The following is a 24,612-nucleotide window of genomic DNA, read 5'->3' as shown; positions in this document are numbered from 1 at the left end:
AGAAACGAAGATGACAGACTACTGAACACGGTGGAAAATGCTTCTCTTGAGTCTGCTCCTGTCGTTAACGGTGACCGGCGATGCTGCGACTGACCTTTACGTCACAGGAGCATCGCTCCCGCCGGAGCTGGTGGTCGGTGCCTCATCTCCCGCCGCCTCCCGTTATTCTCCACAAGAGAACGGGCACCCAGGGATCGCGCTCGCCCGGTCCGTGGAGGAGCCGTCGTCCACGACCACGGAGGACGGAGAGTCTTCTCATCACCACGGAGGGGGTTACCAGATAGTGCAGTGGGAATGGAGTTACGTGCAGACACCCTACATTATAGCCAGCTGGCTTTTGGTTGCCAGTGTGGCCAAAATACGTAAGTTGCCACATGACTGACATGATCTAAGACTATATGTAAAATATGTGTTTAAATGGTCGTGTTTCCTGTAGCTGTTGGACTGATGGTAAAATATAGAAGATCAAAGACATAATGTCGCGTGTTTTAATAAAATCAGACCTGCTGTGTGTTTTTTGGCAGAGGAGATGGCAATGAAACCGAAGCGTCGATCGCGCAAGACACCTGCGCTTTCCTTCCACAGTCATTCGTTCTAAAGACGCTGGTGGTTGCCATAGCAATAAAGCTCGTGCGTTTCCCCAGCGACGTGTGGTTCGATAAAACGAGCAGCACCGTAGATGAGTAAACAACAGTTTTACGTCAAGTTATCGTATGTTAAGTGATCGTGGCGCCTTTCTTTGTTTGTATTGGTCGATTTTTACTGTCACTAGACATTTGTGTTGCCTTGAGCTCACCGTGTTCCGACGCTGCACCTCTCCAAGCGGCGCGAGGGTCCGCTGATAGCAGCAGCGCGCTCGGATTGGCTGCCTATGACTCATCATATTTCCTAATCGTCAGTCTCTCTTCGGTTATGTTGTAATGAGTGCCAAGGTGAGAGATCACAGTGGTCAGTCATTTTTAAATCGGATGCTTTTATATACATATGATATATGATGTGTCTCTCAGGCATCTCTCCATGGCTTATGCAGTCATATCTGATCGCTCGATCATCTGTTTCAATGTGATTCATTTAGCACAGTTTATTTAGCACCATCAGAATTCACTCAGAATATGTCTGCATCTGGATAAAGTAGCACTGCGCCATCGGGAGCACTTGCACAATGTTCGGCTGATTTGTAGTGTTGCGTGCACACGGTGTGAACAGGTGTTGAGAGACCGTAAACCATAATGAAAGGTTGTTTTCAACATGTTGGTCACAGCTGCACCGTGTACAGTGTATTTTCATACAAACCTACAGCTTTTTCATGGTTATAGCACCGCTGACGACTATGTGCTTGCTTGGCTAGAATGCCATTGTGTCCACTGTGGTGCTCCCTTCCACTAAACTGTTGTAACTGTTGTAAACGTCAAGAGTTATTCACAAAATAAATTAGCTAATGTTATATTCTGTTACTGACATTGCCAGTCTGTCAGTTTATCCACAGACACTTAATTAGAATTCTGTATGCTTACAAAATGTTAACTTGACCTTTTTTTGTCATATTTCATATTCTTATTTATCAAAGCAGTGCACTCTTTCCACACATTTAGAGAAAAGAAGCACACAAACATTTATGATCACAGTTTATGATTCATGCCAGTACACATTCACCTAATAATAATAATAATAATGGACTGACACTCCACTATTTACTTCTAATTAGCTGTTCAAAGGTTTTTCACTCTATCCCTCTTTGAAAATGAGTATAGTCGGATTAAAAGGGTTTATTCTTTCATTATTATTGTAATTATAGACTGTTTTCATAAGCATGTCGCAGTTTAAAAGCTTCAGATCCTGTGATAGGCTGCACCTGTGTATGATTTGGCGACATTTATTTAGAATTTTCACATTTGAAGGTCACATCTTTTGTAATACAGGGAGATTGGAGTGGGACACCGTGTTAGTATGCGTACATGAATTAAATATATCATGTGGTGTGTGGTTTTAAACATGTGCATGTGTACACACATAGGTTTATGTACCGTACAATGATATACGAATGTTTTGCAGTTTATCATTTGTATGCGTATGCATGTATGGCTTAAGCACTACGTTTCAGTTATTTTCTTTCCTCCTTGTATGAATGAGTCATGGCAGGCAGGGATTGTTATGTTCTTTGGCAGAGGTGTGTACTGTATTTCCCCTCCTACACAAAATCACTCTGAGCGTGGAAACATGAATAATTAGCGCCATTAGTCACTCATTAACCTTTAATGTGCTTTGGGACAAAAGATTACGACAGCGTTTTATTATTTGCTTTAATGTAAGTCAGAGCTGTGCCACAATAATCTTTTCTTCACCACGAGCGTTCTTAATAAACAACAACTTTCTCTCGAACACAACTACATTAAACATCTTCACACATGCATCAAATCACCTTCGTGCAATGTTTGCATGTGCATCTTCATGTGTTTGCTATCATTCTCAAACCTTCTGTGAAACAGATGAGATACCTCATGCTCAGATCAGTGGACCACTGATTCACAGTACCACGACCCTGTAACTGAGCATTATGCCCTGTTCACATTACAAGAGATATTGTCACTGCAAGTCACCAGTGATGAGCAGTTAGGTCGCTAGTGGGAACTGAGTGAAGAATAACATAAGTTCCCATTTTCTCTCCTTTTAGCTGTTGCTCCAAAAATTCTCTACTTATTTGCATAAAGTTCAACATAAAGACACGAAGTGTCGCATCGTTTGACATGCCCCCTCCAGTCGCCACCGGTTGCTACTGCTCGGTTCGGCGGAAGTCACCAGTTCTCCATTGAAATGAATGGGATCATGCCGCTTTGTCGCTTGTAATGTGAAAAGTTTTAGACTGGTGTGTGATTGATCTCTTCTAATAATGAATGGCTTGTTCATTTGATACCGTATGCCTGCTGGCTCCTGGTCATACACTGTCAATTGTTCTTTGCTGACTTCAATTTTTTAAATATAATCAAATTAGCGTTACAAGCCATTTTCAACTTGTACTGTAGTTTTTAATGTTTAACAGTACTTCAACTAATCAAATTCATTAAACTTTTCAATTTCGATGTATTTGATAAGTTACAGCAACTCACCGCTGGTCAAAATTTTAAATAGTAAATTGAAAGGACTTGTGAAGTCTTCTTTGCCAGCAAAGAAATACACTGTAAGTTTTGTTTTACAATTAATTTGTCAGCAGTCAATTCTCTGCACCGCCACCTCTTGATCAGGCCCAAACCCCAACACATGCTCGCTCTCTCTTTCTCCTATCTGAAGACGAAGTTTCCAATGTAATTTCTTCTAAACACCCGAGTACCTGCTTGCTAAATCCCATCCCCACTCATCTCCTCCAGGCCATCTCTCTATCGGTCGTTCCTGTTCTGACCCACATTATCAACTCGTCTCTCACCACTGGTACATTTCCCACAGTCTTCAAAGAGGCCTGTGTTACCCCACTACTTAGGACGCTCACTCTTAATTCTGCACTTTTTAAAAAACTACAGACCGGTATCTCTCCTCCCCTTCATTGCTAAAAATCTTGAACGTGTTGTATGTAAGCACTTTCTCACCCAGAACAACCTCCTGGACAACCATCTGGTTTCAAGAACGGCCATTCCACTGAGACTGCGCTGCTCTTTGTCAGTCAAGCCATGAGACTGGAAAGAGCACTAACTAGTTGCTCTAACTCATCTGTTCTTATCCTGCTGGATCTATCTGCCGCTTAACAACCACATCCTCCTATGTAAACTCAAGGCTATGGGTGTCTCTGGAATGGTCCTACAATGGTTCAGGTCTTACCTCTCAGGTAGATCATTTAGAGTATCCTGAAGAGGTGAGGCCTCTGAGTCCCAACATCTCGACACAGGGGTTCCTCAGGACTCAGTGCTTGGTATGTTGCTATTTTCTGTATACATGACATCCCTAGGCTCTGTCATTCGGAAACATGGCTTTTCCTATCACTGCTATGCAGATGATACACAACTCCAACTGTCATTTCAGCCTGACTATCCAACTGTTTCTGCACGCATCTCAGCATGCCTAGCCATCATCTACTGGCTGGACTTCCAGCTTGCACAACCAAAACCTCTACAGATGATCCAGAATGCAGCAACAAGAGAGGTTTTCAATGAAACTTAGAGATTACACGTCACTCCTCTCTTCATTTAAGTTACATTGGCTCCCTATAGTGGCTCTCATCAAATTCAAGACTCTGCTCCTGGCCTACAAGACCACCACTGATTTGGCACCCACCTCCACTCGCTAATGCAGATGTATGTACCCGCCAACTGAACGACGTCTTGTGTTGCCATCCCAAAAAGGTAAAAAATCACTCTTGCGCCCCTTCCCTTGTTTGAGCCACTTATGTGGAATGATCTGCCCGCTGCTACAAGATCATCAGATTCTGTAGCCATCTTTAGGAATCATCTGAAAACACATTTCTTCCGTCAAAACCTGACCGATCAGTTCTGACTTCTATGTCTTTTCTACTCTACTAAAGTTTTTAGATATTTTACAACTTGGCTCTGTATACTGTGGTAGGCTGTAATGAGACTAGGTTTTTGATTGCATTTGTGCTTTTTGTTTTCCTTATGCAGTTTCAATTGCTTCCATTGTTTACCTGATCTGTATGTCTAACAGTCATTTCAACTTGCTATTACAAAAAACATTTACATTTCAAAAACACTCTTGTCATTTCAAACCTGCATGACTTTCTAAACATAAAAGAAGATATTTTGAAGAATGTTGGTAACCAAGCAGTGGCGATACTAATTGACTTATTGGTTTTGTCTCCATACAATAGAATGGGTACCGCCATTGTTCTGTTACTAACATTCTTCAGAAGAAAGAAAGCCATACAGGTTTAAAATGGCAATTGGGTGAGTAAATGATAACAGAATTTTAAAGTATCACTTAAACTTATCAAATTTTTAGATCTTATTCAACTTATTCTATAAATTAAATCTAGTGAATAACTTATTAAATGTAAAATAATAAACTGAAATTTGATTATACTTAAAAAATTTAAGGCAACAAAAACATTTTTCAGTGTAGTAATGGATATTGTGATAGGTTACTGACACGCTTACTGTGTCATTGTGTGTCTTGAGTTGTGTGACATCTGAAACCATGGTTTGGAATAACAGCATCCACAATTTACAAGCATCTCTTTAAACAAGGCTGCTTGGCTGGCGAGTAGATTGAGCCGTGAAATATTCGGCTGCCCCAGCTGTGTGGTTTATGGAGGTCAATGGAGTTTCTGGCATGTGTGCACCTTGCTGCAGTAAACTCATTGGTTGTAACAGGTGCACATATTTTTATAACCACGTCTATGAAGATTGTAGTGATCATTCACTGAAACGGCTTACATCAAACAGAGCTCAGTATAAATGTGTGCAAAGTCCAAAATGGAAATGATGTCTACTCTATTGGACAAAGTTTTGTAGAAAGCACATTTACTATAGTTATGTCATATCACAGTAATTAATTTGTTAAGTAGTATTTGTAATGTCTGGTTATACTCTTGCCATGTTATCCCTCTCAAAATATCTCTTTTCTCTCTTTTTTTGCTCTGCAATCTTTAGTGTTCCATGTCTCTCAGCGTTTCACCACAGCTGTCCCAGAGAGCTGTATGTTGATTCTGCTGGGTCTGGTTCTGGGTGCAGTGGTCCTCATTGCCAGCAAGACGCAGCCGTACCAACTGGACCCGGGCCTTTTCTTCCTCTTTCTCCTTCCAACTATTGTGGGGGATGCAGGGTATTTTATGCCAGCACGGCTCTTCTTTGACAACCTGGGTGCCATTTTGATGTATGCTGTGGTGGGCACATTGTGGAATTCCTTCTGCACTGGATTCTGTCTCTATGGAGTTAAGATGGCTGGACTCATAGGTGAGTAATTATGTTGAAACCATTTCATTTCATATAAAGAGTTTAAAGCTCTTTGCTTTAAAGGGTTGGAATCCCAAAAAAATTAAATTCACTAATGCTCATAAATTGTTTAGTGGTAAAACAAATTCTCACAAAAATTAAATAGTTATAGACTTTCCACATTAGTGTTCAGTATTGATTTCAAAGTCAAATCAATATTTTATTAGATTGTTTTGTCCAGTGGCAGTCATCACTGGCTTTTATCATTTTTCATTTAATTATGTGACTTCATTTAACCTGAATCTGCTGGAATATGGTTATAGACCCAAGAGAGCTAGTTAGTCATTTAGCCTTCAGTTTCATTCAAAGCAACACCTGCTACAACAGAAACAGCCCATCTAGAGCATCCTGTGGTAAGAAGTATTACTCAAGGTCAAAATAGTGATCTCATCATGTGGGATTCAAACCAACACCCTTTCATCTACTATTCCAAAATGTTAACTGTGCTTTACAAGTGTGTTGTGAAGAACGAAGTCAGATTACGTTAAGTTTGTTTTGTGCCATGTATGTGTGCAGATGAAAAAGTGGAGGGAGGTTTGATGGAGTTTCTGTTGTTTGGAGCTCTGATCTCAGCTGTGGATCCTGTAGCAGTGTTGGCTGTGTTTGAAGAAGTCCATGTGAATGAGACGCTCTTTATCATTGTTTTTGGCGAGTCACTTGTCAATGATGCTGTGACTGTGGTGAGTCAAATGCTTTTGATGATCATCTTTACTGATTTTTTTGTGAACATGTGAGAGTGGTTTAAAAAGCTCAATGAGAGCTTTAAGGGGATGAGCAACAGTGTTTCATGCATTCTGACTTCTTAACAATGCTTCTTAAATAGTAGTGTTTCTGAGCTCGATAAACTCCCCGGCGTTCGTACAGGTTTTTCTGAAAGTTTTTTTCCAACATTAAAATCCGTTTCGTAACAAATTTCCTTAGTCCCTTATTGGATAATTCTCCCGGTAAAGCATGCCCACGCGTCAACCAAGGAGAGCGGGAGAAGGAGCATGCGCACACGTCAACTAAGAGCAAGAGAGAGAGAGAGAGAGCACTGCGTTCGCAAAGTGTTAGTTCACCGCATTTCGGTGAGGAATGTTATATAAACGCTGGATTTGGAGATCGTTTGAAACTGATTGATGGAGCAGACACGGTAGGTGAAACCGAGTCATATGTCTGTATTTTGTTGGAAATGGGTGCGCACATGTTTTATTTCCTGCACCACAACCCCCCGTGCACGAGGTTCTATGTTTTTCAAAATAATCATACATATAATATAATCTGTTTTTCATAAAGAATTTGAGTACTCCAGATTAACATGCATGCAGAAACTGGATGAGTAACAGCCACTTAAAGGTAGAAATGCTTTGTGGTCATCTGTGTTTCACTATACACATCTCTGGTGTAGGGTAACCTTATACAAGAAGACTGTTCTATAATGCTGACATGATTAAGTTATAAGACCTATCCAACAGTAATTTAGTTGCTCTGGCAAAGCAAATCGACAGGTAACTGACTTAGTCCAAGGCATTGCGACTGAACCATCCTCCATTATCCCATATCATTTGTGGATTAATACTCTGTGGATGGCTATGAGCTAAAGTGAATTAGTGTTACTTGTTTATACTGTATATTGTTGTTGAAATTAGATCTGGTTGAGCCATTAAGCTATTGTTTAATTGCTTGATTTATGTGGACTGTATGTAGAATGGTATTGCATGTGTTCCGGAAGATTCAAAGAAATCACATCTGTTTGGTTTGTGGATGTCTAAATCTGTGGAACACCGAAATGAGAATACAGCATGTTAGTGATTTGTGTTAACGCCAGTGTCCACCCTCGCCAATTTCAATAGGAGAAAACAAGATTCTATTAGCTTCTGCCACCATTTTATGGATGTAGACTTTTACACAGTGCTCTATAAATATAAAAGGAACGAAAAACTGCTGTCACATTTGTCTCATTGGCTCATTTTCGCACATAAAAGAAGTTGTAAAGTTACCACAGTCACATTTTTTACAGTTTTCTTGAAAGAGATTTTGAGCTTCTGGTTTCCAGTATAGAAATAACACAATAATTATAATGTGACTAACTGTAGGTTTGGTACTGGAAGATCAGTCAGCACAGAGAGGAGCTGCCTAAAGACTGCAGATGTTCTGATCAATGCTCTAATTAAGTGCTGTTACCTCAGTGTCTCTTTCTAAAAAAAGCACTTAAACTGAAAAAGCAAGAACAGCTTGCGCTTAATAGAGTTTTAATGCCCAGAAGCTGTTGCCACTTGCTAAAAATCCTTTCAATCAAACTAGTCAATTTTTGGACACTTGCCTTTATTGACAGACACCAACTGAACAATAGTACACAGTGCACAGGCATATTATCAAGAAGACGAATAGAGCGTCTTCTGATTAACGGGGTTTAAAAAGACAGCCTCTTCTTATTGGCCTAGTTGTTAACACACAGACTCATTAAGCGCTGAGGAGTACAGCGTCTTTACAAGTGAACAGGCTTGAGTGAAACGCTCATTCACACATAGCTCACAGATGTGTTGTGCTGTATCATTGGGCAGTTGTACTACTCAAGGCTATAAAAAGCTTTGTGAGTGATGCTCTTCACAAAATTGCACATCTTCTGTTTTGCTGCTGAGCTATGTGTCATATTTTCTACAGTTATGAGGATCTTTTTTATCCTCTGCGCTTAGGAACTGTTTTATTGTTTCGTGTTATATTTTTTGTTTCATTATTATTTGATCTTTTGTCCAATTTGTTGAGAACATAGACTAGTTAGTCAAGTGTATATGAGACATGTGCTCATTGTGCATTGTGTGTCTTAACAGGTGTTGTATAAAGTATACATGTCTTTTGTGGAAGTGGGACCAGGGAATGTTCATACTGCAGACTACTTTAAAGGAATCGGTAAGAGCTGAGTTTATATTTAAAAAAAATGTTTGATACCCTGTGGTAGATTTTTTTGAGTATTTTAATTTCCTATTTATGAAAGTGTATATATTCGAAATTACTGTTTTTTTATTCTCTTGTCTATCATCACAGTTTCATTCCTCATTGTCAGTATTGGAGGAACTTTGGTGGGTCTCATCTTTGCTGTTATTTTGGCCTTCATCACTCGTTTTACCAAGAAGGTTCGCATCATAGAGCCGCTTTTTGTCTTCCTGTTGGTTTACCTGGCCTACCTGACGGCAGAACTGTTTTCTCTCTCTGCCATTCTTTCGTGAGTATTAACATTCTATAGAATTTAAAAAGAGTAGTGTATATAAAAAATATCACTAGCTCAGTATGAAATTAATAGAAGTCAATGGACTGTAACAGGGAGTTTGGGTGTGTGTACTGTATATGGGCAGCTTTGTGACATACATTGTGGTAGCTCCCAGTTACAATGATGAGAAGGTAAAATGATAGATAGTAAAGCAGAGAGAAAGAGTAATTCATGTTTTAGGAGTCAACTACAGCGAGCGAACGAAAGCAACAGGGTCAGGGATCAATTATGCAGTGAATAAGAAATGGTGAGTGTCTGTTTTTGTAGAGCTACATGTGTGTCAATAAGGTAGAATGTCTGAATGTCTTTTTTAAGGTCATGTTTCGATTCTTTATTTCTAGTCATCTGAAGATGTAGAATGCATCCGATTATTTCATAAATCTTATACATTTAGCAGTTTCAAGTAGACAAATTATATTAATAATTCTGTTGCTTGGACATTTTAATGAATGTTTGGATTCAAGATGCTTTAGGGACAGAAATCTGTAGTACAGGATCAAATTATGATTTCTTCCCCTTAAGATTCAAAGTAAAAACGTCTTTGTAAGCAGATATGGGTTCAGTGCTTTGAGCGCCCCCTTATGGCTAGAGATGAAGTGTCCTGCTCACATGCTGGGATTAGATAAATGTTATTTATAATAATATTGACTCTATAATTCTTCACTTTCTACTGTTCCGTCACATCGAGTAATTCTTAGTGACTCATGAATGTACAATGAGAAAATAGGGTCTAAATCTGCAGTATTTAAATATGCAAATCTATTATTATCCTTTAAAACCCTTTAAATGTCTAAAGGTCATATTAAAAGGCACAGACAATAAAATAGTTTAATATGTATAAAATGTAATAAAGCACATGAATCATTGTGTGTTATTGTTCTGTCATTATTTTATAATATCTGTGTCACTAGTTTCTTTTGTTATCCATGACAGAATGACATTCTGTGGCATTGGATGCAAGAAATATGTGGAGGCCAATATATCCCAGAAGTCCCGGACCACTGTTAAGTACACCATGAAAACTTTGGCCAGCATTGCTGAGACAATAATCTTCATCTTTTTGGGCATCTCAGCTGTAGACAAATCTAAATGGGCCTGGGACACTGGACTTATTGTCAGCACTCTCTTCTTTATCTTACTCTTTCGGGCAATAGGTGAGAGAGAGCTCTGCTAATTCTATTTTGGTATGTCATATTGAAAAACATACAATAGTGGTTTGTATTCTATATATTTTGGCAATCTTTAATGACCTCAACTCCAAACCTTGTGGTGAACCATTTCATTTACAGGTGTTGTAGGGCAGACCTGGTTCCTGAACTGGTTCAGACTGGTTCCCCTGGACAAGATTGATCAAGTGGTGATGTCATACGGTGGCCTGCGAGGCGCTGTGGCTTTTGCTCTGGTTGTGCTGTTAGACAAAGAACACGTCAAGGCAAAAGATTATTTTGTGGCAACGACCATAATTGTGGTCTTCTTCACTGTCATGTTTCAGGTAACTTCTTTTACAATGTGGTCTATTATTCTGATCAGTTTATTTGTATGCATGTGTGTTTTTTCTCTCTCTCTGCCCTTTACCACACAATTATGTGATGATTAAAGTGTATTTCAGGTCTGTGTTTTATCAGGCTGTGGTTTTATTATTGCACAGGTGTGTGTGCGTCTGTGTATGCGTGTATGATTTGCTGGCGAGGATGACATTTCCCCACTGCTGTGTCAAATTGATGTAATTTCCATTGCTGCTCTGAAAAAGAGATGCTAGTTATGATAAATAGAGTGATTTTGGAGGTGCTGTGTGTGTATCCATATGGCCAATTACAGCCTATTCTACACTCATCAGATAAGAAAATTACTTCATCTTACTTCACACATATAATCTTTTTTTCTTTAAGAGCTACAAGTTTGATATACCATTTTATATATATATATATATTTATGTTTTCAAGAAATACAAAAAAATATAGTGAGGGTTGGGGTGATCGGGAGAAATCAATAGAGGAATCCAGTGCCATGGCAAAGCTTTAAGCATGTTCTGTCTTTTCAGGCACTATTGTTTTAACGTTACGCAATTTATCTGACTCCAAAATATAAAAACCTCAATAATTTTAATAAGATTTGATTATTATTGACTACTTGAACATCCAGGTTGACATTTCTTAAAGGGGTGGTGCAACGGTGTGTCATGGACATGAACCTCACACGAAAAGTGAAACTGATGTCTTTTCTTGACAATGTGTGCGCACATGCTATAGTTCCGCCCCCCCACATGCGTCGCATGTTTTCGGAAATAACCGCACAACTGTATCTGTCTTAATGTGATCAAACTAAAGACTCTGCAGATATTTGAAGGGTGCGATACTATTCTGTAAATACTCAAGATTAACCTGAGATATGCAGAAACTATCTGAGTTATGGCCGCTTTAAGATTATATTCAGATGTTTAAGATTTAAGATTTAATTCATGCATTAATCAATTTGCACATATACATAATCTTACAACAACTCTGGATCAATTGAAATTACAATTTATTTCCAATTACAATGTATTTGTCAGGTAAGAATAACGTGTCAAACAAGCCAATCATTAAAAACAGATACGATAATAGGATGATAAGATAAGAATTGCATACCTGACAAGAGAAATACATAGTGCTGTTTGTATCCAAAGGCACACACAGCACTATGAGTTAGTCTGGCGACAGAATCCCCAATTTAGTGTAAAAACAGTGCTGCATGTCCAAAGGAACATATACAGCACTAAGGGGTTCATCTCAGTAAGAATCCCCCTGAACATTTTGCCAGCTTGAGACCATTGTACCGATCTCACATTTAAAAAAAAATTTAATGATACCAAACATGCATATAAAGATTCTTTGTTCATGTAAGATATGTTTTTTTGTCAAAAAGATGCAAACCCTGTGGGCAGTTCATTGTATTGGATGAAGTTCTGTGTTTACCAGGAAGTGGTGCCCTTTTGGTGTGGACACCTTGGCTCCGGCCTTACAATTTTATGTAATATTGAAATTACTTCAACACACTAAAATCTTCACTACAATTAGAAATGTTTTCATGCTCTTTAAAGGGAGGGTGAGATTATCAGATACCTCACCTGCACCATCTCAGCATTAAATTCAGCATCAGGCAAGATTTAACATGGTCTTTGGGCTGCTTTACAAAATGTGTGCCTTGATATTTAGTTAAAAGATTTCATTGACATTTGCCTAATCCATCTCCCCAGGGTTTAACCATCAAGCCTTTGGTGAAATGGTTGAAAGTGCCACGCAGCACAAACAGAAAACCGACCATTAATGAAGAGATCCACGAGCGTGTAAGTCAATGTCACTCGTTTTACTTAAATTCTGCCTACAGTGTGTTTCTCTATGTCCCACTCTGTCTGACTGTCTTCGGTGAAATGTGTGATTGATGTTAACCTTGCTGTCTGTGTAGAGCTTGTGATGAAACAACAGCGTCACGACTGACAGTCTCTCACTCCAATGAATTAATCATCACAGCTTTTTTTGCCTTTCCACAAATAGATGTGCACACATAGGCAGAGGTCACACGGCCCCTCGCCGTTTAACGATCCTCTTTCTAAAGGTTCTGCACCCTGGGACTCGGGACTACCTGCTGAGCACACTAAAACCTGAGCTAAAGATAGACTGAGAAGTTAATACCTGAGTTGATGGGAACGTTAGTGAGGAAAGTACAGTTTGAGAAGAATTAAAGAGACTACTTTTTCCTGGAAAGGCAGATGTTATCTTTTCTCCGAATCAGAGCGGCACTTTCCTAAAACTCTGATGATTCCGACTTGTGTGTAGCTAAAGGACAGGAAATAGTCATGAAGGCAAACAGGGTTTTACCACCACATCTGACAGGCTAGTGTGCTATAGTTTGAACAGTGAGGTGCTCCACAATTTCTAATGTCCCAATGTCCTCGTTTTGTTGATTTGTCTGCATGTTTGCAAAGATTTTGTTTACAAAATTAGAATAGCCAAACATTATTTACAGATCCATTTAGTTGATTTGTCCTTCTATCTGTAGGCCTTTGACCACATTCTGACAGCTGTTGAGGACATCGCTGGTCTTAATGGCTACCATCACTGGAGGGACAAGTAAGCAAACATGATAACCGCAAACATTCTCATAATATCAGTATGCTGTATATACCTAAAATAATAGTTTTTCTATTGCTGGGCCTAGGTCCAACCAAAGCTATTTTAATCTCTGCTATTTTTGTCCTTTAGGTGGGAGCAGTTTGACAAGAACTATTTGAGCAAGGTGCTGTTGAGAAAGTCTGCATACCATAAGAGTGAGCTGTGGGAAGCATATCAGAAAATCAACATCAGAGATGCCATCAGTGTCATTGATCAGGTAACATCAGCATTATCTTCAAAAGTGATACAAAAGAAAAGTTCCACGGCTGATGTATATCATATATATAAAAGCTTGTAGTAGGGCTTTTGGCAGCTTGTGTATATAAATACTATTTTGTAAGATGTTCCTTTTCTGTATTATTATTGCACTTGAAATCTAGACCGCTAGATGGCGGCCACACTCAAAACTGTATATCTGCTATACAGGTGAAACTTCCCTGCTATGCTGTTTTAAAACCTCTCTTTTTTTCATCTCTATAAAGTGTCTGTTTCCTCTTTCACGCTCATACATACCTGTGGAGTCTAACTGTCAGCATGAAAACACTGAGAATGTATCTCAGTTGTTTGAGAAGAGCGGAGGATAATTCCTCTCTTTGTTAGTTAGACTGACGCTAGGGCGCCTCTGCCAATACTGGCCCTTTGTAAGCACCCGATACCCGTCGACTGCAACATCAAAACCATCTTCAGACATAGCATCACACAGAGAGAGCAAGAGATAGAGAGATACTTCAAAATTAAATAGAAATGTGTATATTCACAGGAAATGACATCTGATTTTTACAACGCAGAGATTCAGGTGTTGCTCTTAAAGATTTTACATTTGATAATACAGCACAGTATGTAGTTGAGAAATCTAATGTTAATTTGTCTTTTTATGATGTAATATTAACATAAACATAAACATGTTACTCTCCTCTTCTTTTTTTAATTGCGTAAAATATTGTGGGAGCAAAAACGTTTGTCATGCAGAACTTTTGCCTCCCAGTGAGATCATTTCCTTGAGTTTCATAGAGCTCAGCTGCCTGAGAGGAGTTATCAAGCTAATATTAGCACAAGATTGAACGATTGGGAAACCTCTGTTCTTCACATCTCTCTCTCTCTCTGTCTCTCTCTCTCTCTCTATTTCTCTAAGACCACCCAGTGAAAAGGCTAGTAATAATTACTAAGCACTAAATTAATTTGAGAAAGGAGAGAACACAAATCTGATATAATAAGGATACATATTTTTATGTTCTTATATATGGTTTACATGTAAAAGTCGTATTCTTTTAAGTTACCAACTGCTTTAAATTACGTGTGTACTGTATATGTATATTTGGTCTGTCAGACGTTTTTGCTGAATGTATTTCTATGCAGTTATATACAGTACAGTAGGTCATTTGGTAATAGAACTGAAACAGACTGTGTTTACTTTAAACCACAGTTCCTGATGCATGTCAAGAAAGATTACTTAGCCATATGCCAGAGTTATTTGTGGTAAGAGAAACTGTCTGTACGGTGAATGTTCAATGTGAATGCTCATATGACAGGATAGCTGGTTTCCATCTACACTGAGCCCTGCTCCACAGGGCACAGCCACGAAGGTCAGAAAGAGAGAGAGAGAGACGACCCTTGTGTGGAAACAGAACATACAGGAACATAACATTTATTTTATATTTTCTTTTTTCATTTGAACACACACACACACACACACACACACACAAAACATTTTAAGAACAGTTCTGGGGCACTTCTGACTATCATTATACCACTATGGTAGTCAATGGGGTCCATAACTGTTTTGCTACAAGCATTCGCCCAAATATCTTTGTTTGTTAACAAATACATTTATACAGATGTGTAACAACTTGAGAGTGAGTAATTCATGACAGAATTATCATTTTTGGGTGAAGTATCCTGGGATACTCCACCCAAAAAGGAAAATCCTGTCATGAATTACTCACCCTCTAGTTGTTTCCTAACATGTATAAATGTGTTTGTTCGGTTGAACACAAAGAGAGATATTGTGGAATAATGTCAGCAACCAACAGTTCTGAAGCACTACCATAGTAGGAAAACATTTTTTGTAATGTTTTGGTTCTGTTGAACACAAAAGAAGATATTTTGAGGAATGTAGGAAAACAAACAGGCCTGGGGCACTTTTGACTACCATTTAAATTCTTCCTACCATGTCAGTCAATGGTGCTTCCGAACTGTTGGTTGCTAACATTATTCCAAAATATCTCTCTTTGTGTTCAACCGAACAAAGAAATGTATACATGTCTGGAATAACTACAGAGTGAGTAATTCATGACAGGATTTTCGTTTTCGGGTGGAGTGTCCCTTTAATGCCATATCTTCAAACTCTACTTCATATGTGTATAGTTTCCAGTGGGCTCAAGTGGGGTGATATTGAATGGAAGACTAGAAAATTTCTACACAGCTCTTAGAAATACTTCATTTTGATTTGCCAGTTATGGGATTCTGCAGCCAATTGTTTTTGTGTGGGTATATTTTTTATAGCTTTTTCTCAACACAGTGTTTTATGCCAATGTGTTTATATACAGTACAGTATTTTTGTGCAATAATGACTGTCTGACTGCACATTATCCCTCATATGATAGAATCCTCTGAACGTGTGTCAGCCTATCAATATCAAGGATTTGGCACTCAGTATTTGATATATTCTCAGTAGAAATGATTTCTCATTCTCAGGGTGGGAACGTGTTGACCTCTGCTAGACTCTCTCTGCCTTCCATGGCTAGCAGAACCTCTTTCCAAGAGGTCACAAATGTTACCAACTACTTGTGAGTATCTGTTATGTGCATGTCTTTGTGTTTGAGGACATATTTTCAGAGGACATTGTGTATTGCAATGTGTGTTTGTGTATACAAAAGTCTTTTCATGTATTTCTCTGGGGCAACTTTTCATGTCTGTGTGTTTGTCCCTTTAGGAGAGAGAATGGCAGTGGGGTGTGTCTAGACCTCCAGGTGATTGACACAGTGCCAGGAGCCAAGATAGAGGAGGAATTAGAAACACATCACATACTCGCAGGAAACCTATACAAACCCAGGAGACGGGTATAAAACACCCACACAGCCTCACCCTAAATCGTGCTGATGTGCTCTCACTCATAATATTGAATCACAGTAAAAGCTTTCCTGTGGCTCGGTGGTTAGATCATGGTGCTAGCAACAGCAAGGTCATGTTCGATCCCAGGGAATTGCACATAGTTAGAAACAAATGTATAATACAATGCAATATAATTGGCTTTGGATAAAAGCGTCTGTCAAATGCATTAATGTTAAATGAGTGACATGTGTAATGCTATGCGGGCATCAGTTAAACGCTCATCTGTTTCTGCAGCACCAGTCCCAATACAGTCGGCACTTTATGACGGTCGGGGACAAGGAGAGGCAGGACAGGGAGGTGTTCCAGAGGAATATGCGTAACCGTCTTGAGTCCTTCAAATCCACTCACTACAAGCGCCATAAGAAGGACCGCAGTCAGAAAAAGGCAAGTACTCAAAAGTGCAAGACCATACACCCGAGTTAGCTGGACCTGAGGGAGGCCTACAGTAGGTAACTTATGAGAAGCAAGAATGTGTGTGTTTGTGTATAGGGTCAGTTACCCATAAGCAATGACTAGGCTAAAGTGTTGTTACTGGGATGTATCATGAATGATGGCTTGCGTAAACCCAATTTATCTTTGTCCTCTTATGTAATTGCATTATTTTCCTCTCACAATCGATAAATATTGAAACATTTTACAGAGAAAAGGGTCAGATGCTAAAGAGCAAGACACCAGCGATAAACCCAGACGCAATGTCAGCTGGCAGGACAAAGGTTGGTCACTGAATCTTGGAGATAATTATTTTCAATCGAATTGTATATACCGTATGTGGTTAATGTGTTTTTCTACACGTGTCGACAGATCCAGTTGTAGTTCCAATGGGGCCTGAGGAAGACAAACACGATGCCTCTGAACCAGATGAGGATGTGGGCATCATTTTTGTGGCACGCAGGGCTTCAGAAACACCAAAAGAGAGGCCAAAATCAGGTAAAATATACCACACAATTCTGGTACCTGAGAATTAATTCTACCTTTCCTTAACATCTATATAACATACCTTCTATTTATTTCTGGTCTCAAAGTGCCAGCTGCTTTGGATGTGTGTCAGAGCCCAGTTGCAGCCCCTCCTTCTCCTACATGCGGAGAAAAAAACCTGCCGTGGAAAAGCGGTGTTGGCTCCCTCCCTCCGTGCCTGTCTGTGGAGGCCACCAAGATTATCCCTGTCGACCTGCAGCAGGCTTGGAATCAGAGCATCTCCTCTCTGGAGAGTCTGGCTTCTCCTCCTGAGCCTCAGCACCCACGTGTTAGCGCCCTGTCGAGGCTGGGAGGACCCATGCGGACCACTGCAAAGGCAAAAAATGCTACAGGATCGGGAAGTACTGCAACAGACTCAAGTTCAGGGCAATTCCAGTTCCTTGTGAGGAAAGAGGAAGAAGAAGGTGTCATATCTCAGCAGCAGCAGGAAATACAGCCGCTAATGGCATCTTTAAGGCCTCCACCGCCTGCTGCTCAAGCTGCTGGAAAGAGGCGGAATCCTTGCGTTTACCTTAGGAGTCTGGTGACAGTGCCAACTTCTGGTGGAGAACCGCACAGCAGGAAGCCTACCCAACTGTAAAATCTCTTTCCTTAAATTTTTTATCTGTTGGCCGTTCAATCACCTTACCTTTTTAGCCTTGGGTGTTTCAGGCCAGACTTTTTGTCACTAAATTGACACAAACTTTTTTTTATTTCATTTCTTTTTTTAGCACTAATAGGTTTAGTGGATTTAGAAATGGTTTGTAGAGTTTGCTAACTGAGGATCCAGGTCTTCTCACATAGCAAAATAAAAAAGTTAAATCCCATGTTTGTTTTTAATTTTAAGTGATCTGCTCTATATTATATATCTCTGCATTAGTAAATGTCAATATATTAACCTATTGGACACATATAAGGCTGAACCACATTGCAAAGAGGTTTTGAATGTGTCTATAAAAACAGTGTTTTCATGTCCTATCTCACTCAGTGAACATCTTTTAATGATTATTCTTAAAATGGAATGAATGTTCTTTCTGCATCAAACAGAAGTACATCCTGTTTGTGCGTCTCAAATAAGCTAAACATAACTTTAACTAGGGTGTTATACGATCGTCTGATCAACGGTGGATGGATATGCTTATAAACCATAAATGCTGTTATATAAGTGCCACCAGTAAAGCTACACACAGAAAATACACAAATGTTCTTTTATTTCACAGCTTTTCATTTTCAAATCAGCCAGTACACTAAATAAATTGAAATAAAAGACATGTAACACATTCTCTTGCAGCTCATTATATAAATAAAGCACATGGGTCACGCAATAAATAAATTAAGTCATAACATCTATATTGATTTTTACATTTTTTTTAGTTAATATCTGATAGCTCTCAAAGATTTTAAATATGCATAGCAAGTCCACATCCACTGCTGTGATGGATATGAAACATTAGATGACAAATAATTTAGGATGATTGCCCCGTGATCATTTACTCTGTGAACAGAATCTATCAGCGTATATGCAGCACATTGTACCTGTTTTTGTTTCAGCAAAATAGCATTGTCTTCAAAATGTGTTTTATTTATTTATGTTTTTATTTATCACTTGTCTTTTGTTGATATGCTTGTTGAATAGTAGTTTTTTTGTACATTAATCTACCAGAGTTAATTGCTTTCTTTTATTTGATATATTACATAATCTTCATTTTATATGCGTCACTATATTTATCATCATGAATATAATCATTCAGTTCGATTCAATGAGCTTTCATGTGCTTTACCAGTAGAAGGACAACCGTATAAATCTGTGTCCCTCATCATGCTGTAGGTCAGAGATGTGCTGAAAAATACCCACATCATTACCTACATGCATTTTTCATGCATTCTATAGCACTTTTTTTTAGGCTATTTTGGTTTAGGCTATTGAGGTTTAGTTTGTCAAGCTATATGCAGTCTATGTGACTTTCGTTTCTTGAATGAATTCCAATGCTATTGCTTAGATAATTAGAAAAAACTTAGATAAATGTGTCTTCATTTATTTTAATGTCTGTTGATGTATCTTAAATTAATATTAAAAATACATTAAAAGCCATTTAGTCCAAAATGGACCTATGATATTTAAGCTACTAACCCTTTATTTTGTATTGCTGTGTTATTATCTGTATGAGGATTATTGTGCCTTGAAGGAGACAGTGCTACATGTTGAACCTGTAAACCGTATGAAGTGATTACATTGTCTTACTTGAACTTATCATGTTAGAAGGAATGTTGGAAATTATATTTCAATTAAATTACTCACTCATTAAATTAACATAGAATCATGTCATGTTTTATGTCAATGTTAATATAGGTAGCCCTATCTATTAGGTATCTATGTGCCAAACAATTATGTTTGCTCCCAGGAATAAAGTGAACAAAAAACATGACAGCACTTGTTTTTAAATATGAAGGTGTTTGTCCATTGCATCTTGATTTTCTGTTTCAAATATTTGCAATTCATATAAATTTACAGAATTTACAGTAGCCTATATATATGTGGTCATCTCAGCTGGTCCTTTTTCTGTTAACAAGGTACTGTGGGTCTTCAGATACCATGGAAAGAAAAGCTTTGGTCAGGGCTTCCCTTTCTGGCACTGCCTTCTGAAGACTGTTGCTCATTTATGTGCTAATGTGCCATTTTTATTTCTTAAAGCCTTGAACTGGGTCCAAGTCATTTAAATTGATTCAACTTTATGATTGGACCTATTTTTTTCTGGAAGTAAGGTGTTTCTCATAAAATACTAATTTATCTGGTTATGAAAAGACATTGCCGTCACTGAATGTATTTTTCCTGCTAGACGTACAGTCGGTTTCATCTTAAAAACATAAACCAAAAGTTAATGCGCATGCGCACTTATGTGACCAAAACTGAACTTTCGTACACATTCTCAAACAATAGAGTACCTGTAGATTATTTCTGATAATAATCAAAAGAAACCGAGAAGAACCGTTTCCTGGCTAAACTTGTCTCTCCAATATTTAGAATTTAGACTCCAGGCTCAACCGCAAGATGTCAGTGTATACGCTTTGTTTCAATGCGAACGAACTAGGATCCATTCCACAAATTGTATATTTAATAAAATAAATATACAACAAATTTCAACAAATCGGCGAAATATTAACACAAATTAATATGAACATATTTACAAATATAAATAGTTATATTATTAGACACCAGCCAAACCCGAACCGGAAGTTAATTTGGGGTCAGGCGCGCGCTCGTCCGATTAAACTGTCTGTAAGGTAGAAATATTCTTCCGCCATGTTGTGTAGTTCCCTGTCACTGACTGCGCGTATGTCCAGTCGGAACTATTCACTTTTATAAACAAACACTTAACGTTTTTAACGACAAATTCGAGCACTCCTGTTGACGTTGGAATTGAACTTACCTTGTTAGAAAACCAGCATCTATGCCGTATCTGACAACTCTGTAGGTGCCTGTTGCCCCAGGTAAAGAACTAGCATCGTTTTGTCTGTATGTTACATCTTTGAAAATTGGACTAACATGTATGTAAAGTAAATATTCACGCATTTGATACAAGTAAAATGTCAATAGAAAGGCGTATTTTAAACCGGCACTTTACAACCGAGCACGTGTAACGTAAAGATAGTGGGATGTAATGCTACGTTGCTTTGACGTTAAATTCTTTGCCGTTAAAAGCTGTCCAATCAATCACAATCATCGTGGGTCATCGTTTGTTTCACCATTGCCATGCCGTGTAAGAAAACGTATAAAGGTCGGTGAAAAGATCATGTGATTTTTTTACTCCTTCAGAAAGTTTTTTTTTTAGATTAGATTCAACTTTATTGTCATTACACATATACAAGTACAGTGTAACCAAATGTAGTTTAGGTCTAACCAGAAGTGCAATTAGCAAGTGCAGGATATACAGTTAGAATAAATACAGAATACAATATTAGGAACATATTATACAGTGGGCTTGGACTATGAAAATATTTTGCAGTAGGTATGTTCTATGAAAATATGACAGTAGGTATATACTATGAACAATATATACAGATGACTATATACTATGAACATTAATGTACAGACGAGGTTAAGCCTAGTGTCAAAATATTCAGCACACATTTATTTCCATTGGCTGTCTTTATGGTATATTCCTTGTGGATAGAGTGATTATTGCGGCAGCAGTGTGTAGGGTTCGCAGTAGCTGCCATTTGTTGTGCAGGCATCCAAGAACGAAGCTATTCTTTTAGGGCTCAATTGGGGGACTGTCCAGGGCAGATCATAAGAGGACAGTGTTCATCCAGCTCACTCTCTTATTGGCTGTGAGAAGATTGTTCCTCGGGGTGGAAACCTGCTGGCATTCTTAACAGACACTTGTATTGATTTGTCACATGTGCAGCAGATCAACGGATATCTGCCAGTGGGACCTCTGAACTGGAACTGGAATTTTCCATGTGGAGCGATTAGAGCTCCACAAGTTCTTTGAACGGCCCTTCTGGTGAATCACAGTGTGTGTTTTTCACGAGTAATGCATTGTATCACAAACATTGTATTCATGTTTAGCAAAGCATTGGCACAGTATGGTTCCTACATCTTTCTCACTCGATTAGCTTCAGTGCCAAAACATTAATGATTACTCGATTTATTGACTTGTATGACATGATTGTCAAAATAGGTCTGTTGTAACATTATGTCATATCATTTCATCATTTTGAAAAGTACAGCCTATGGCCATGTTTGCCCTGACATCTCTTTGCAGGTAATCGGTGATCACCACCTGTGATATTTCTCTCTCTTAGAACTATAATTTCTGGCATGTGTCTACTTGCCATCTAGGAGTATTTTTGCTAGATTGCATAACTAGATTGCTCTTCCTTCTGACATGCCTATGAAGAAGCATAAAGAGCACATTCCTGAGAGTTCCCACTTACATTAATGTGCATTTACTCCTGATTGTGTGCAGTCCAAGAGGGTCCTTTTAAGCCAAAAACCTGTGAAAATGCGAAACGGTCCTCTCTGCTCATCTCTTAAATGTTACGTTGGATTGATCGCAAATAGAAGCTAATCCCCAAACACTGAGGATTTTAACTCCAACAACAGTCTACAGTAGGGCTGTGCAATTAATCGAAAATGAATCGCAATCGTCAATTTTGGCCTCTTCAATTACTAAAACGAAATAATCGAGGTTAACGATTACAGCGCACTTTTTTCTTTACAGTGGTTCAGCAGTGCTATTTTTTACATTTATTTTTCAGTTAAATTCAGAGTTTTAAAGCAAAGTTATTTTCTTTTCTATGTTGTTTTAAAGGTTAATGAGTAATCGTGTTAAATAATCGGGATCTCAACAGTGGGGTAAAAAAAAATCGCGATTGTGATTTCTGTCATAATGGAGCATCCCTAGTCTACATGGCTGGAGCCAGAGGAATTTCAAATATGCATATTTTTGACAGGCAAAAAAAAATACTTCTCCTCAACTTTCCTAACAGGCTTCACATATTGAGTCTAGCAGGCTTTTGTGATGCTGTTGTTCTGCCAGCTTTATAAATCAATAAACCTTCTTTTTCAAGCAGTCAGGTCCAAGTTGATTTAATTTGTAAAATGCTTGTTAGCTGGATTTTAAAATGCCAACGATTTAAAGAGGCCAAGCAAATACAGAAATGTCTATTTCTGTGTTCTTTCCACATATTTGTGAATTCCACGTAGTAGTAATGTAGCATCTTGTTTCTAGTTGAAGGGCTTCTTTATTCTTAAGCTGAGGTGAGTTACTAGCCATGTCTGTCATATCTAAAATATTGAATTGCATTAAATGCAAAATGTAATTTAACAAAGAAAATCATAAAAAATTGCCCAAGGATAGTTTAAGACCTGTTTGGCATATAAATATTTACATTTAGACTAAAAAGGAGTCAGTAAGTGGTTTGAATGTTTTAATGGTGATGTTGCACTTTGTGTCAATGGTAGAGTGATTCCAGAAATCTCTTCCCTCAGGGAGTCCTGGTCAAGATAGCAGCACCAAAAACAACTACAGACATTTCAAACAATCAGCGGATAAATTAAATCATGAAGTTCATTCACATGTTTCATTCAAATGAATCTATATGATTTTCTAAAATATATTGGGCAATAAATTGTATAAGCCAATAAAAGCAATTTATTTGGTTTACAAACAGCCGATTGTCAGGGCCGATATATCCTGTCAATCAAAAGAGGACAGGAAAATACAACTAATTTGTGCCCTGTAGATAGAAAATGTTGATAAACATCACCAGTGTGATGTTTAATATTATTAGTCATTTTATGAAAAAATAACATTCAGAAAGTTACGAAATATTTATCTGATCTTCAGAATGGGTATCAGCAGATATTACTCTGAATAATCTGTTATCGGTATCTGTGGAGAAATGTAGTATAGGTGCATCTCTAGTGTTTATGTACTTTCTGGTGTAGAACATCCAGTGCTACTTATTATTCATTAACTTCAAACCTGTAAATAAATACCCTTAAAAAATACGAACAAGTTATCAATATTATGAAACCTTATTTCATTGAACATAAAAATATATATTCACTTATGTGTGATTGTCAAAACATGTTATGTTTTTCATAATGTTCAGATCTGACACAAAGGATGCAACAGGTTACAGACAGAACTGATGACCAGAACTATGTTGAGAATGTGTTAACTTGCTCCTTTAATAAGCTGTTTTCATAATGGTGAGACATCTGTTTTCAAAGTTGTCAAACATGGTTGTTTACTATCAGTGGACTTTGTTTTTATAATGTCTCTAAATCTGCGGAGTAATTTTGAAAATGTGCAGCAAGTGGAAAGAGCTTTTTTTTAAAGTGTGATGCTCTCTTTCAAGAGTGCCTTTCAAGATCAGACATGGCTTTCTGAAAATCACCACAAACATGAAGCAGACCGGTGCGGTTCAGGGTGAAGTGAGGGTTAGGGGCGTAAAAATAAAGCATGTTGTATTGCTCTTTGAAAGAGGCTTTTGTCCTTACTACAAAAGTCCTGACACTTGCATCTTTAGTTTTTGTCTCTGGTGTTTCTTCTTGGTTGTTAGGCCTTTAAAACCTTTTGGAGTGTGGCACTTGGAATAATGTAGAGGATTTACAGTATAAATAACAATGAAGTCCTAAACCTTCAGCCATGTAGATATTTATAGACCCCCAGACAGGAAACACTCTTAACTTGACACTAGAGCA

The 24,612-nt window shown here is 38.3% G+C and overlaps 1 protein-coding gene across 1 annotated transcript; it reads left to right on the top strand.

Annotated features, from left to right (window-relative positions):
- Positions 1–37: 37 nt before the first annotated feature.
- On the top strand, positions 38–19,705 carry slc9a5 (solute carrier family 9 member A5; the record flags this gene model as incomplete). Its single annotated transcript, XM_079456720.1, has 16 exons — positions 38–362; positions 5,592–5,894; positions 6,450–6,613; positions 8,744–8,822; positions 8,958–9,135; positions 10,114–10,334; positions 10,470–10,672; positions 12,416–12,505; positions 13,219–13,289; positions 13,422–13,548; positions 16,026–16,117; positions 16,264–16,390; positions 16,677–16,826; positions 17,083–17,155; positions 17,244–17,369; positions 17,465–19,705. 16 exons carry the CDS (start codon positions 38–40, stop codon positions 17,995–17,997), a joined length of 2,862 nt encoding a protein of 953 aa, XP_079312846.1. The 3' UTR covers positions 17,998–19,705.
- Between the last annotated feature and the right edge of the window lie 4,907 nt (positions 19,706–24,612).

This window comes from Barbatula barbatula (assembly GCF_947034865.1).
Source record: "Barbatula barbatula genome assembly, chromosome: 1".
Taxonomy (NCBI): Eukaryota; Metazoa; Chordata; class Actinopteri; order Cypriniformes; family Nemacheilidae; genus Barbatula; species Barbatula barbatula.
This window is presented reverse-complemented; position numbering and strand designations above follow the sequence as displayed.